At 35.2% G+C, this 16165-nt stretch overlaps 1 protein-coding gene across 17 annotated transcripts in view; it reads left to right on the top strand.

Moving 5' to 3' along the window:
- ERC2 (ELKS/RAB6-interacting/CAST family member 2) overlaps positions 1 to 16165 on the top strand; it is a 416897-nt gene that overhangs the window by 158126 nt on the left and 242606 nt on the right. For 5 of the 17 annotated variants that reach the window (XR_008451685.1, XR_008451673.1, XR_008451677.1 and 2 more), the window contains 4 exons: positions 2647 to 2682; positions 8367 to 8396; positions 9286 to 9479; positions 14722 to 14733. Coding sequence is in view for 1 of the 17 variants with exons in the window: in XM_054076666.1 (XP_053932641.1) it covers positions 2647 to 2682; positions 8367 to 8396; positions 9286 to 9479; positions 14722 to 14733 (272 nt within the window). In the remaining 16 variants the exon portion in view is untranslated. Of the gene's footprint in view, positions 1 to 2646; positions 2683 to 8366; positions 8397 to 9276; positions 9480 to 14721; positions 14734 to 16165 lie in introns of all 17 variants that reach the window. The other 12 variants (XR_008451687.1, XR_008451678.1, XR_008451680.1 and 9 more) reach the window with 6 other exon arrangements.

Below are 16165 nucleotides of genomic sequence, written 5' to 3'. Positions count from 1 at the left end.
TGCAATTCATGATTAAGTGTATGTCAGACAATAACCTTTACTATTGATATCTATTGTTTCGTTTTCTAGAACAGAATATTTATTTGTTCCATGAATGTTACCACCATTAGGATAATATTCTGACCCTCGTTCTGCCCGAGTTGAGTAGTATCCTGCTCTGTGCTTAAGCAGTGTTTCAATAGCCGAAGAAGGTATTGCAAAGTGTAAAGGATACCAGAGCGTAAACCTTAAACTTCTATTATGTTTTAATTCAGAATGAATTTGTGCCATTAGGTGCCTGTGTTACGTGTTTCATTGTGGAGAGGAAGAAAGGCAATGTTTTTCAATAAACATATATGGAATCTTTTAATGGAAACACTACTTTAAATGTTTGATAGCTGATAAACATTATTGATGTCAGAATTAAGTTATCCAAAGAGACTATACCTCTGGAAATCCTTTATTTTGTTTTCTTTTGTTGCAAAGTGAGGTTGTTGACTTTGCACTTCATTACAGAATATACGTTGCCTTCTGAAATATCTTATTTTCTTAATTTAAAAAAACAGTTAAAAAAACCCTAAAAGCACAAATCAGTTAAAAAAAATTGAAGCCCCCTTGGAGGACTCAAAATCCTAAGTCAGTCTTTTGTGACTGTACATACAAACACATCATACAGTCATGGAAAAATAAGTGCTTATAAAAGTCAGAGAGTGTCTGGGACATCTTTCATATAAAAAGGGAGTATATTCTCTGTGTATAAATACAAAGGATTATTAAATGAAAGTTGAAAACATAATAGTTTTATTATATCATAAATGCAGCATAAAGCCCCAATGGAAATTCAGGCAACATTTGTAGGAGACCGGGACTTTCCACAATAAAATGTAGTTACAACCTTCTTTGTGGGTGTGTTTAGTGGAACAGAAACAGTGACTGTTAATGATAGTAGACTCCAAACAGTAATTTTCAATTCACATTTTCTCTAATAAAATACTTTACATTCAAACCTGTAAATATCCTGTGTTAAAAGTAATTGGTCCCTAGAAATCTACCCTTACTATGCTTTTACTCCTTAGGAAACTGAAACAGAAATCTGGGTTATTCTTGCATATTTCTGTGTTAGAGTAGGAGGGAACATGAACATAGCTCCAAGTAAATTAACCTTCATGCCCCTTAAGTGTGCTATGTATGAATATTAACCACTGTGGAAACGAGAAGGAATGGGCACAGTTTATATCTCTGTTTCAAAAGTGACTGCAAAGGGCTGTCTGTCATTTTGAGGAACTGAAATGCAGCTTACACGCTACTCCTCTCTCTAAAAATATCATAGAGAAGGCACTTTTTGGTACGGTATTGTAAAATCATAATAGTTTTATATTGATTTTTATGTTTTAACAAATAATGCCAATCAATAGAAAGATAGTAATCTGCACACATTTGCTAGAAGTTAGTTTTCCAAGACTACTGATGGTAATAAGTTTTATTTTGGAAAGAAACTGCGTACAAGGGGCAAGTCCAAACAAAATCAGTAAATTCTTTTAAAAAATAGATGTATTTTTTAAATTTAAAATTTCTCTATCCCTTGTTTCCTCTCCTTCATGTTCTTGGAGAGAATAAAATCAATTTGTGATAATAAAGATGTGTTTGATTTGGTCTGATGTTTTTCAGTATTGCGTAACTGAATTGTTTCTATTTCAGCAGGAGAAAATGTGCTGCCTCTAAGACCACTGTTTTAAGTTTATAGGGTAGACGCATTTCAAAAAGTAATAAATAAAATATTTATAAAGAATATTTATTCAGGTGACTGTGCTATATTTTTGTACACAAAATAATGTTTAAAACCATGGACATGCTTATTAAACTTTCTGTGACAAAGATTATGGATTGTAATTCACTAAAATAAGAAAACTCATAAAATCCAGAAGAATGTTCAATGCTCTTTTTTTTTGCCAAAATTCCATAGACTTTTTGTTGACTTACGTTGTATTAGTACTAGTGAAAACCAGCAGGAATTACCTAATAGGTAGCTAAGTGTTTCTTCTATATGTGTGTATATATATACAAGTGTGTATATATAAAATCTTATTATCCACCCTAGAATTTCCTCCTTTTGTTGCTTTTCATTATCCTGAATTTACTTGCTTACTGACATATTTGCAGTTACTAAAGTACTTCTTACCTAGCTGTAATGTTCAAGAGTCATTCTGCATAGAAAATTCAGTCTTATGTTAAACAAAAGGAAAGTAATAAATTTAATGATACAATTTAATTAATCTTTTATTATTACCATCTTTGAAGCTTTGGTGATAAATTGCCGCTTCAGCCAAAAGCACTTCTCTTGATTCATTGCTTGAGACCAGTACTTAATGTATCATCAAAAGTGGACACCTTTCTTTATTTCATGGGTTATTTAACTTGAGAAAGGGAAAGTAACACAAACCTTAAATTTCTTACTCCAGCTATTCTTTTTTAGGAGCCAAAGTCAACATTTATGTTTCCCCAGTGCCTCTCACTTTCACCAAGGAATGTTTAGAATCTTAAATTTCTACTTTTTAATGACAAGTTCTTCTGTGCGAATGCACTGGTTTTGTTGAGCTAATGCTGTTTTCCTGGATCTTTCCTTCTTTTCCTGTCTGTGCTTCACTCCTTTCCAACTTTGCAATGTAGCAAGCTGAACAGTTGTTCAATCAGATGTACAATCCAGTAAGTTCTTTTTTAAAATGCCCGCTGTAACATACGAAAGCATGAGGATCCATCACCTTCCTGTGTTGTGCTCTTCTTCTGTGGAGCTTTGCAGAATACTTCTGATGCTCACTATGTTGTATTCATTATATCCAAGTAAATGAACTTTGTGGACTTCAAGGCCATTGTAAGAATATGGGATGTATTAAATAGGTATATATAGTATTTATGAGAAAACAATCTTCCTAGCCTTTAGGTCCTCAACTTAGAAAAAGCATGCCAATTTTTTTAATTTTCTTTGCTTTGCTTTTTAGTTCCTCCTTCTGCAGTACTTTATTGGATCCTTCAAACTTAAATATGTTCTAATTTATTCGCTTTATCGTAAGCGACTGAGTTGATTGTGTGAATGATAATATCTCGGAAGTCACTGGAACTATTGTCAAAAGTTTGTAAAATTAAAATAGCTCAGTTTTACTCATAAAAGACTGTATACAGTCAGCATATATAAAGAATATGGAAAGATTGTATTTAATCAAAGAAAACGCTGAAATACCAAGTGATGAACACAAAGGGCAGTGTTTGGAAAGCTGAACTCTATCACTTTGGCTTGTTTAACATTATTATTCTTGCCAATGTCTGCTTTAATTGCACAGTATCTACTGTTTTGACTTGGCTGTGTTCCTTTTCGGTTTGAGGAAAAGTGGTAACAAACATTCTCTCTGCAGAGAACAGTTTTCATTTTCTGGCTGAGACTGTTTAATTTAATGTGCTGTGAGCACACAGGGCAGAAAAAATGATGTAACTGTAGTAGCAATTTACAAGCTATAGTTTACATAGTAATCATAATTGGAATTACTATGTCATTGGGATAGTATATATAGAAGAACCGATTTTGTAGATTAAGTAATGTGATATTATGCATTAGGGAAGGTATTGCCTTCACTGGAGTCAATGGGAATGTTGCCGTTAATGTCAGTGGACAAGGATTCCAGCTTTGGATTCTATTATTGCTAGGGGTTGTAGCTTCTAACCATGTAATGGATATGTCATGACTTCCATATGGGGAAAACAGAGTGCCGCAGAACGTTGTTTATTTACTTTTAAAGTTATCAGTTAGCTGTTTTTAGAATCCAGTCATAAATTGATTGTAAGTAGTGTAAGACCTGATATTAGCACCTCTACCATCCGGCACACTGCTGGTCAAAGAGCTTTTCCCTTTGAATGATAACCCCTTTTTTTTCTGTATCATCCTGGATCACATTTGTGGTGGTTATGTTTCTATTCATATCAGTTGCACTCCTACTGTGCATGTCTTTTCAGGCTGGAGTCTTTTTCGTCTTAGTTTTTCTCTTGATCTTCATAAACACTTCCCAGTCATTATTGCTATATTAGTTATTCTGCTGTATGGAATTCATTTGTTACTTCCTAGTCTATTTGTGTGTGGTATTCCGAAGTCAGTCAGTCATTTTATAATTTTATTTTTTCTGCCTTTGCGTGCTTAATATTCAAAAGGAAGCCTCTTGGCAGTTCTGAAATAACAAATACAAGATCCTTTTTCTTTTGCACCGGGCAGCAATGGTAGTATATCCATGCAATGAGTTTTCTTAAAGAAGCTTTTCTTGCTCATCTTTCTTCTCCAGCTTTGGTAACAGGCTGCTTTTAAAAATATAAGTCTTAACGATCCTCTTTTCCCCCTAAACCACCTAAGGTTTTGAATTGAAATCGTCATTTGATTGAAGTCAATGGCAGCACATTCTTTGAGTTCCACAAGGCCAAGATTTCACCTTTGTTCTTTGAGATAGTGTAATAGGAGTTGCCTGAAATGTTTCCTTGGTTTTTTGTTTGAGAATAAAAATAAAGAAAGCAGATGGCAATCTAATTTTAAAATATTGGAGTTTTAAAGCTCTCTTATTTACGTGTGTCAGAGAAATTAACAAGCTCTGAGTAGACCTCTTCAAACCTATGCAATAATATAGCGGTTTTTTTGTGGTGAAATGTTTTTCTCTACTTTGTCACGCAAATATCAACTCCAAGACTTTAATTTATTGCTGCATCTGCTGTTTTTAAAATACAGCAAAGGATAGAAATATTTCAGTATACGCATTTGGGTACCAAAGTGGAGATGATACAGAAGGAATGCAAATCCCACGTGCCTGTAGTAAATGATTTCACAATGTGTTCACACCTGTCAATAAGATCTGAACAGAAGTGGGTGCATGGTTCTTATTGTTTGTATTGAAAGGTGAACTTTTTGAAATACTGGAAGAATTCTTGTGCAAAATTGATTATAAGAAGTTATGTGATTGGTTTTGTCCTGTAAGGAAAATATAACGATGCTTTTAATTTGGAACTCTGGTGAATCATTTTCTGAATAGTAAAGACTTAATTTTCCAAATGCTCCATTGGAGCAGTGTCAGATAAAAATTTAAAGTACTTGTTGAATACACTCTACATTGCTTAGAACAGTCCTTGAAGTTAAAATAAACTTGAATTTTAAGGAGACTGCAGAAAAATTAAGGTGACAATAATTTTTTTAGTTTATTATTGAAAGTAATAAAATTTGAAGGATCTTACAAAGTAATTTCTTGCATGTAAATTCTGCTGTTCTGTTTATTTTTTTATTAAGTTACCTGATTGATTTCTGTGTATGTTTGTGTCTGAAGCTTTAAAAATGAAATACTGTATCTATCCATCCATTTCTGTTATGCAGAATAATGCATGCATGATTGTACCATAAAATTTTAATAGACTAAATAATTCATGTTGCATGTCTGTGCCACGGTATTATGGTGTTTGTGTAGGAAATTTGTGGTCTACATAAGGAAATGTTACTTCTAGAGAATAGTACTTACTGAGCAAGTAAGATACATCTTTTCTCTAAGAAATAGTGAAATTCTAATAGTAGAGTGATATGATATTTTTATTGAATTGTAAAAATAACATACAACAACACAGTCACAAGATGGACAGACTAAACATCATAAACCAAGTGTGCTAGTTTGAAACTAGCTTAATCTGTACACAGAAGCGTTATTTACAGATACGGATTAAGAGTTTAGTTACTTCGCTGCTGAAAGGTATGAATGAACCAGTCCCTCTTACCCATAAATCCCCATAAAGCAGAAAACGTGTTCTCCCCAAGAAAACAGAGGAGCTAGGGAGAGAAAGGGGGCCAGAAATGAAACAAAAAGAGGATAGACAAGAGGGCAGCGGTCATAGGTAGAGACTTTCTGATTCACGTGATAACCATGTAGCTTCCAGTGAGAGGGGATTCAAGCCTGTCTCCCACAACCTGCAATAAGAAGCCTGCCCTGTCCGAGTGGGAGCAGGGTCAATATCAGCTGAGCTGCCTTTCATCTCCTTTGGGTCTACTGTTTGACCTCAAAAGTCAAGCTCCATCTGTCAACAAATCACTCCGATCTGTATATAACCAAAAAAAAAAAGAAGTGCCTAGTTGAAATCCAAACACGCCTTTCAAAGCTATAAAATACAATAGGGCTCTCATAAGCTATTCTATGCCTTTTTTCCTCAGTGTCAGACGGCCTCTGTTTTGCTCTCTTGTAGTATCAGTAGTTTTGTTTACAGCGTGAGGATTTCCTTCAAGGGACTCATTGCAATTCATATAGTGGCACCTGCAGAAAGCTCTTCTAAAAAAAATCTTCTATGTTCTCCCTTTTTAACTAACTTTCCTTCTTTTTAAGACAATACCCTTGTAGAAATCTGATTCCTGTGAGTAGTTGAAAAACGTTATATAAGGAGGTGATTGTAAAAGTGGAGGCAACCGACTTAATTGCTGGTTTGTAGTAGTAGGATTTTTTTTTGAAGATTAGAATAGTCTTATATTTTTCTTTGAACTTGATGCTTATATTGATTTGTGTGACATGGTGTGTAACTGTGCTGCACCTCAAAAGCCCATATAGGTTGGATACTTTGTTGTATTGGATTTAATAATTAATATCTCGCAGGTTCTGCTTTGTGTTGAGAACCATAGGGAAATACAGTGACCAAGTTTGTGCTACAGAATTTCCCAAAACCACATCCCACAAATATGGAATGACCTGAGTACCACAGAAAGCACAAGAATTGATAATACTTTTGCAACCTATTATTAGTTTCCTTAGCATGCTACTGAGCAAGGTTTATTAAGGCTCAACTGAAGAATATAATTTATATCTATTATTTCAGGTGATGCTTTACTGATAAGCTGTGCAATAGCTAATTTGTTCAGTACATTTCTGAGCTGCTTTGTGACAGGAGTGTTTTATGATAGCTGAACATTTGATATCTCTTAATTAGTGATAGTGATGTTCGTTCCCAGTTCTGTATTTTCATATACAGGCTTCCCTCTCCTGTATTGCTGCTTGTCCTGCATTAAAATTAGGGTAGAGGCACATGGAAGGAAAAATGTTTGGGCTGAAGCCGACAGTTCCTGCATGCTAAAACGAAAAAATACCCGTTAGAGGCAGGAAGGTGAGGGGTTTACCTGTTTGTGAAATGGTGGAAGCAAGGCTGGTAAAGGGATTATATGCTAAAATGAACAGAAAGGAAAAAATATGACAGAGAGGACCATGAAAGAGTGACACGTTCTAGATAGGAACTGTGAAATTCTGCGTTTATACTTAGGAGAGGAGGAGAAATCTGGAGAGACGGGGAACACCATGCTTTTAGGTTTCTTAGTATCTTAAAAGTGGGAGTTGTATTTATTTTTTTTCCTAGAGAGAATTTACTTGACAACATATGGTATTATTTCTGTTCTTTGCAGAATAACACTTAGTTTTCATTTTGGAGAGAGAAAACACTGTCGAATTTCTTAATAGAGTTGATGGAAAATTGAAGCTCTTTGCAACTGGAAATTGGTAGACAGTCTCTCATGTAATTGGCCCTGAGTCTGAATATTGAATTTACTTCAAAAATACAAAGCTAGCTGAAGTAAATTCCTTGACACAATTAACACCTGGTATGAAATAAATCAAAGTTTATTACTGAAGCAGGAAGATTTGTGAAGATAAAAGGAATCATCTGTTACTGGCATGTCACCCAAACAGTGAAATCATCAAGATGCTTTTTGGATGTTAACTTGAAATGAGCTTCTGTGTTAGGAAAGTACTGTAACTGCACAGAATTCAGGGCTGAAGCGTGTAGTATTATCCTAAATAGAAAATTTGGAGAGCAAGGCCAGAAAGCTGAGGCTTCTCATGTCATTCCCTTGGCTTATTCTGATAACCAAATACTTCATATAAATAAAAATCTCAGAGTGGGATAAATAACACTTTTTTCTTATTATCCTCATGCTTAAATGATATGTTACATGCAACCTCCCTCAGTCTCTTCCCTAGTAATTTCAATTTTTTAATTCTTTTATTTATACTAAACACACATTGTTTCTTATTTGTACAGAAAACTCTAACCATTGCAAAGAATATGAACTGTCTAGTGTCTGTAGTTTATATTAATTCTTTCCAAAACATGCATGTTTCATTTTGATCTGCATTTCTTTCATTTCTTGCTTACATTCGCTCTTCCCTGAAATTAAGATAAATAACTCCACATCTTCGTCGCGTAATAAGATAGTTGGAGGAACTTCAGTTCTAAATATTCTGACTTTCTGTAAAATTCCTGTCTGTTAAGAGAATGTTATCTGAATTTTCTATGTTTAATGTGCACTGCCTTAAACTACTTGTTTTTTCCTTGCCTGCTCTTTCAAGATGCCAATTAGGAATAATGGGAAGCAAGGGGTAGGCTAAGCATTGCAGTGCATTGTTGTTTCCATCTGTCTGTGATTTTTTTCAGCCAACAGTTTAAAGCACTTTTGATGCCAGGTCATGCTCCCATTGAAGTTAATTGGGTTTTTGCCATTAATTTTGATGGGGGTAAGATTAGGCTCTGCACTGTTGTTGTTGTATTCATTGCGTTCTTTCTTGTCTGTGAAACTACCACCCATCCATGCATGTGTTTGCCAGGTTTGTGCGTTGTCACCAATGGGCTTGTTCTTCTGATGTTTCAGGTTAAGTATTAATGATAAGAATAAAAGAAAAAAAAAGGATTATTGGGTAAATGTCTGCTGAATGCAACTTTTTAGTTCGTTAGTTTGTCTTTTAAAACCAGCACTGCATAAAACCAATTTCTTCCTTTCAAATTTTTCGTGTCGAGCTGCATTTGAAACATCTGGTGATACAGATTACAATATGTATATATGTATCTCTGCGTTTGTATGTATACATACGGACAAAGTGTGTATATATATATACATATATTTGGGGAAAGAGAAAGAATATGCTTTATTAAGAAATTGCCTGTATATTTGAAACACTTTAAAGGCTTAATGTGAATTGAATTAATTACAAGGTGTTTTTTAATTTAAAAAACACCCATAAAATGTCACTTCAGTATGTAAAAAAACCTTAATAAATTCCCTCCCCCTTCAGGATGATAGCATTTGATTATAATTCCAGTGTATGAAGATCTTTTCATTCCTTTTTATAATGCCTCTGTAGAAAATGTTGTCATTGGACAGAAATACCCATAATCCTTTTCAGTGAAAATTTGAACTCTGAGGCTGAAGAATTGAAGCTCTTAAAGCTATATAAATTACTGTCATATTTTTCTAAAATATTGATTCTGAAGGCTCATGAAGCTGAAGAGGAGGCACGGATGAATCCAGAATTTGCAGACAGAATGAAACAGCTTGACAAAGAGGCATCGTACTATAGAGAAGAATGTGGCAAAGCTCAGGCTGAGGTTGACAGACTTCTAGAAATACTCAAGGAAGTAGAGAATGAGAAGAATGACAAAGATAAGAAAATTGCTGAGTTAGAAAGGTAATTCTTGTATTATTTGTCTTATATTGAGTGGCATTTTTATTGATCTTCATTGCAGAGCAGAGAAGTTAAGAACAGAATGTTTTTCAACAGAATATTTGCTATGTCTTGTAAAATAGAACTAGAAATGAAAAAAAAATGTCTAGCTAAGAGCTGCATCTCCTGTCTGCTGATTTTAGAACAATTTAAAGTTTCTACTTTGTTAGTAGTCTCCAAAATAGAAACTCAGGTAGGAAAAGCCATAGGCAATGCAGTGACAGCAGCCCTTCCAGAAAACCTACTAGGGGAGCAACCTTGCTTTTTAGTAACTGGTAACTTGGAACTGTCCCTACAGGTGTTTCTTCAGTGTGAACAGCATTTCTAGTTCTCACAGGTTCCAAAAAGTATTGGTAGGTATTTCTGACGAGTCTCGTGACCATTTAATAATAGTTGTAATTATTTCTCAGTGGCTCTATAGACTTTGTCTGCTGTGAATGGATATTTTTCTGATGTTGACCAGGCAGTGTTTTTCTTACTTCTGGGAAGATACAGTCTTTCCTTAATGGAAACAGGAGAGTTCTGTGATCAGTTTGCCTCGTACACTTTATAATTTAATGATTCTTGCTTACTTCTCCCATACGGTATGCTGCTGTTTATTTGAGTGGTAAGTAATTTATGTGGAGCTGATTTCTTTGTTCCCTTCCTGTACTTAGCCACTCTTAGGTAAATAAAAGAAGGAATCTTATGTTTTCAAGTATTTTATAAAGTTGGTTTTGAGTAATTGAGTCAGAAGAAAAGTGATTCATGGTTCCAAAACAGAAGTTTAAGGGATCTCATTGTTGGATTATTGGTGTAGTTCCAGTCAGGACAGAGCACTGCTCTGTCCCGTTAGGGAGTATTATCATGAAAGAGAAAAAGTTCTGCCAGAAATGTCGTTTACCTCAGGGGAGGATGAAAACAACTAGCTTGGGAAGGGAGACGTGTAGAATACCTTTTACTGATGACAACTTATCAACCTTCATGGTTATCTGTTGCCAAATCTTGTCTTTCTCTGCAGACATTTGGCAGAGTTTTAATAATTAAAATAATGAATGGTATATAATTATCAATCAAAGTGTCACGAGAACCAAGATGTTAATTTAAAGTCAAAAAAGATTTGTACTTCAAATAGAACTGTTTACCTGAGGACAACTTTAATTAGTAGTTACCTCTCTCCCTATATCAGAAGGAGTCCAGAATGTTTGCATTGATTTTAAGTTGTGAAGTAGATACCAGAGGAAGCAAGTAATGAGGAGTGGTCACTTTGTGCACCATGACTTTGTGTTGTGCCTCTCCAAGATCCTAAAGCAGCACATTGGGAGAAAAATAAGTTAATATGTGTGTTCAAGAAAGTGTTGCCTATTCCACCCATCGGTACATGTAGGAGCAATTGCAGATCTGGGCGTGTAATATAGTGACTCCAACCTGGTGGAAACTGACTGTATAGCTTTTACAGAAACAATAATGTCCTCATTGGGCTACAAAAGATCCTGAATTACTGCGTGACGCTAGGCACTATAGACACTATAGATCAGTAGATTTATTTGAATGCAACTGAGAATTATTGATGATTACAAAGAAATAACAAACCAAGAGATGCAGAGGTATTACTATGGCTTTGTACAGCATAAAACCTCATATTGTCTGAGAGCTCAGATGGGTTATTTAATGGACAGAATTTTCTCAGTTTGTATTTTTTTTTCTTAATTCAATGCACTTTTATCAGTGAAATTTTGGGACACCGATACCTATTCTGTTGTTGATGAGGATGTTGATCCTGAACTGATTTTTCAGAAAGTTTGGTACCACCGAGTAAGCACAGACTGTTTGAACAGGATATACTGTACTTTGAATGTGATGAAGTAGTTAAGCTTTCCTATGAACCTCTAAGTACTTCTGTAATGCCTACGATAAGATATCTGTGGCATGACCAGCCAAGGACAGTAATACATTACAATTTTTGCAATCATCATGCTCTAAGATTTATTTGTGAGTTTTATAAACTTTTAACACATTTTCTCACTTGAGTGAATGAATGTACAGCTTTCAGGATTAATTCCAAGTTCCTATACACCCACTGTATCTAAGCTAATTGTGGTAAATGTGGAAAAAAAAAAAGGATTTATGTAAAAGTTATCTATTATTGATTTCATCAATGGAAGTTACTTGGTCTTTACTTGGTCATGGACAAAAATATTGGCCTAAAGATCTAAATATGTATATAACTGTGCCACCTGTTGTTGTCCCTGGAGAGGGAACTTTGATGTTGAAACTCCCCTTTTTAGAGGGTTAGATGGAGTGTAAGGCACTGTAACCTTTTATGAAGTGCTGCTAGTTTTTCTGCTTGTAACAACCTCGTGATTGGCTCGTTATTGAAGGGGAGAGGTGGAGTCAAAACTCCATTTACCCACTTTATGGGAAGAAAGCATTGTGAAAATGAATGCAACTTTGAGAAACATGTTTGAAAAAGTTCTTTCCTCTCACTGTTTCGTAATTCATATAATGTGCTCTAGGTTGCTATTTTCTCTCCTTACTTTTTATCCATTTCCCCCCCTCTCTTTTCCTAGTTCAGAAACAGTGTATCTTCACCCTTTCCCCTAACTAGATGCAAGGGCTTCTCTGGGGTTTTGTAGGAAAATGAATGCTCTTTTGTAATATATTTGTTGGTTAATAGCTTGCTGGAATCCCTGTTCACTGTTATGCCAACTTCATTACATTGCAAGATAATTGCAACATAGATTCTCAATAAAAATGTTTGCAATAACATTATCATTCATGAATTAAAATAAGATAATATAAATGTTCTATTATTTTTTGGAAAGTATTGACACAAAATTTATCAAATACTCAAGGGTATAAATATCTGCGTCAAGATGTAGGCAATTAAATTTATAAGTGGATGCTATTTGGCAGATGAACTTTATTTTATACACCCGAAGACTTCACATGAATGGCAATTCTTTTAGTTTTAATGTGGTTCTCTTGCCTCAGAAACACTTCTGAGTTGCATCACTTAAGATTAATGATTTGTGTTATGCCACATATGTACAAACATGTAGGTATGTTTCTTAAATTACTTTATCTATACTGATTTTTCATCTTATAGCTTCTTATTACTACATAGGAGAACCAATTCCTCCTCCTATATTAAAGCTGTTTGACTTTTACTACATCTTTCATGATTTCTCTGCTTATCATGAGAACAGGTTAAAATTAAATGCAATATATCTTAGCGTTATGTACCTCTGGTAAACTTAGTTTCATGGTTCTCTTGATGGATATGTCGTGTGGATTTTTTGGTTTGGGGTTGTTTTTTGGGGGGGATGGAGAGATAATGCAAATGAAACGGGGTAAGATAGCAATCAGCTTAAATTTTAGTGTGAAGGACCTATCCAAGGGGAGGTAACTGCAGCTGAATAGGAACTGTCAGGATAGAAGGAGTATTTTATTTAATGCTTTTATTAATTATGTTAGAATGAAAAGAATATTTATGAAATATGCTAGGGAGTTTGAATCATGAAATAAAGTGAAATACCATAGAACAAAATACATGATTGTGAAGTTAGGACCAGTAATACTGCCTGCTGTAAGCTAAGGGTTATACTTGATACTGTTCAGGAAAAGAAAAGGTTGGCTGGATTTGCTTATGGCAGTGTCGTTATAAGCCATACTAAATAATGAAATGGACGTCTAAATAATGAGGTGTGAATCCTGATATGTCAGAATAAATGTTTGCAGTAAGGATAGGAAGGTATTAACATCATCAAGCCCTAGCAAGAGTCCATGTGGAACACTGCTGTCTACTTCTCATCAGTCATATTTGAGGCTGAATTAAAACTGGAAACAGGTGCAGAGAGGGCTGGTAGGATAATTATGGGAAAGGAGTGCTCATGTCACAGGAGGAGTCTGAATAACAGTGGTTTGTTTCTCTGACAAAACAACGGCTCAGTAGGGATGCTTCTCTATAAACATGGGAAGAGGTAAGCACTGTGGAGAAAGAAGAGCGATTTAAGAAATAAATTGTTGGCACATAATACAAGGGATATAAATTATCCATTAATAAATTCAGACTGAAAAGAAAAAGAAAGGAAGAAAAAGTTTTCTAATTCTCAGAGGAATGAAGGTGCTGGAACAGCTTTCTAAAAGAAACAAAGGGAATGAGAAACCTAAGTGGTTTTAAGATGCAGCTTGATAAATTCGCGATCCTGATTATGCCATGTGTCTGCCTGCAATTGTGTGTGCAAATTCAGTCCTCTGAAACAGATTATTCCTCACAGTCTTGTGTTCTTACAAGAATGGTTTGCTGTTAGCAACCTGTGTGCATGTCACATTTGTGTTCCCTTTACCTTACTTAACATTCTATAAACATCTATGCAAGCATATTGCTTATGTTGAGTGGTTTCTTAGGGAGGAGAACTGTAACAAAGTGGTCTCCAAATGTAAGAAATGCAGGTATCCAATTGCCTACATTGTGTCCCTCGGATTAAGTTGGAAGCACTGGGAGAGAAAAGGACCCTCTGTTGGGCATCTGTGAAACTGAGGATGAAAAGGGAGCAGGAAGGCTGCCCTTGCTCATGGGTCCTGACACTATAAAAAACATTCCAGCTGGGTTCTGGAACCTCATTTAATGGGATAACAAATTCCATGCAAGAAAGTAGTATATTTGGAGGAAAAGAACTGTATTAATAATTACTTTTGCAGTCAGGGCCATATTCAGAAATCCCTTGTTGTGGGTTGCTTTGAGTGCCCTTAATGAAGAGACCAGATGGCCTGTCCAGCCAGAAAGTGCCGCTCAGGACCTAGTGTTTTTTTTAACTTCAGTACACAGAAAGTATGGGCAAAGGCTGATAAGAAGTGATAGGACAGGACGAGCATGTTACCTACCTCGTTTAAGAGAATGGGCTATGAACTAACCTGTCTGATAAAGGATATTGAATGGTTATAAATATGGATGGTTTTCCACAATCTGCAAATTATAAGGTTCCATTATACTTTACAATTTCTGTTTTGGTCAATGTACAGCAAGGATATACTGCTACAGCAATTTTATCTTGCTTTCCCTTTCCTTCCCTTTCCTTTTCTTATTTTGAATAAAATCTGCTGATATAACACCTGCTTGTTATATTTTTAAAGAACTAATTTGTTCCTCCCTTTATTCTCTTTTGCTGTCTTCTTCCCTATCTGTTTTTCTCCAAACTGCTGCTTTCATCCCTACTCCAACCAGCTTGACTTCCAGGTCAGTATTTTCTGCTCTCCTATTTGATTGCTCCTTCCGCAATGAAGATTTTCATTGGTGCTTCATTTATTTGGCAATTTTAATTCCACATCAATAACCTCTGTTTGTCTTTTTCCTTTTTTTTTTTTCTTATTTTGTTTTTCTTCAGCTTGTCCCTATTATGAAGTTTTTGGTCATTCCATTTCTAGATCAGAAACTTTAACAGTAAATGAATGCTTTCACCAAAAGTCAGTAAGAAAAAAAAAGTTCATTAACAACATATGCAATTCATATGTTGTTCTATGTGAAGATTTTTTTTTCTTCTTTTGGTTTACTTTTATTATCTTTGTTTAGGGAGTTTGACATTAAGAATAACTTTTTGGCAGACAACCCAACCCAGTAGGTAACAGGTGGTACAATAACAATAGTAGAAGACAGAGATTTGTACTTAAGATCAGAGACTTTCCTTAATACTTTTCCATCACCACTTGTGCAAACATAATAGGGTGATTTCGAGTTGAATTACTCAAATTACTATTGCTATTGCTTCTGGTTCAGAAATTTTTAGCTTCTTGTGCTGGCCAGGTTCTGGACCAGCACATAACTCCAAAGGAGGTGTTTTAGCTAGCATTTGTGCTTGTACATTTTTCTTGAGTAATCTTATCAAGTCTTATTATATGTTGTGGTACTTGCTGAAAGTAAAAATTGATCTAGTCAACATGTTTTTTTCTTCTCTTAGTGGGCCTTGATGTTAATTTGTGTTTCTCATGCTTATGAATGGCTGTAAATTAGTCAAGTATTAAAACACCTACTTGGTATTTTAGAAATTAATGATTTGGACTCTTACCTGGACTGTTACCTAACTTATGTGGTTTGGACTACAGGTTCATCTGCTTCCTTTCCCCATTCATTTCTTTTCCCTGTGGCAGGTATTTAGGATAGTTCTGTACTCTTAAGCTCATTACTTAGTTTTCAGTTTCTGAACCTGGTAATTGAAGTTGCCACAAAGTTTTGTCCTCTGCACTGAAGAAGCTTTACTTTAGGCAGGAACAGACCTGGTTTTCAAGTGTTGTCAAGGTAGAAAGTGTTTACTTCTTCACTGATCAGTTGGATTAGAGCATAAAGGAGGATGTATGCTGCAAAGACTTTCTAGGTGGATTTCAGTTACAAAGTTCTGCAGTTGCAGCTGTGTTCCAGATATCCAGTTGCATGCAGCACATCCATCTAGAATTATGCCCAATATCTAATCTGCCTTTCTAATGTGTTCATATGCGAAGTTTTGAGAATTTTCACGTCAATGAATACTTTTTGCACAGCACTGTTCTTCATTCATATCAAAGCAGAGCTTGCCAGTTTGGGGAGTTTCTGTATCTTGGTCTTTAAGCACAGCTCAGATGTGGGAAAAGTTTCTGACATAGATGCCTTTTAACTGCATGGCAAAAGATAGATGGCT

The sequence above is a fragment of the Cuculus canorus genome, chromosome 11, assembly GCF_017976375.1.
Source record: "Cuculus canorus isolate bCucCan1 chromosome 11, bCucCan1.pri, whole genome shotgun sequence".
In the NCBI taxonomy this organism is placed as follows: domain Eukaryota; kingdom Metazoa; phylum Chordata; class Aves; order Cuculiformes; family Cuculidae; genus Cuculus; species Cuculus canorus.
The sequence above is the reverse complement of the archived record's forward strand: the minus strand, read 5'-3'. Positions and strand labels throughout refer to the sequence as shown.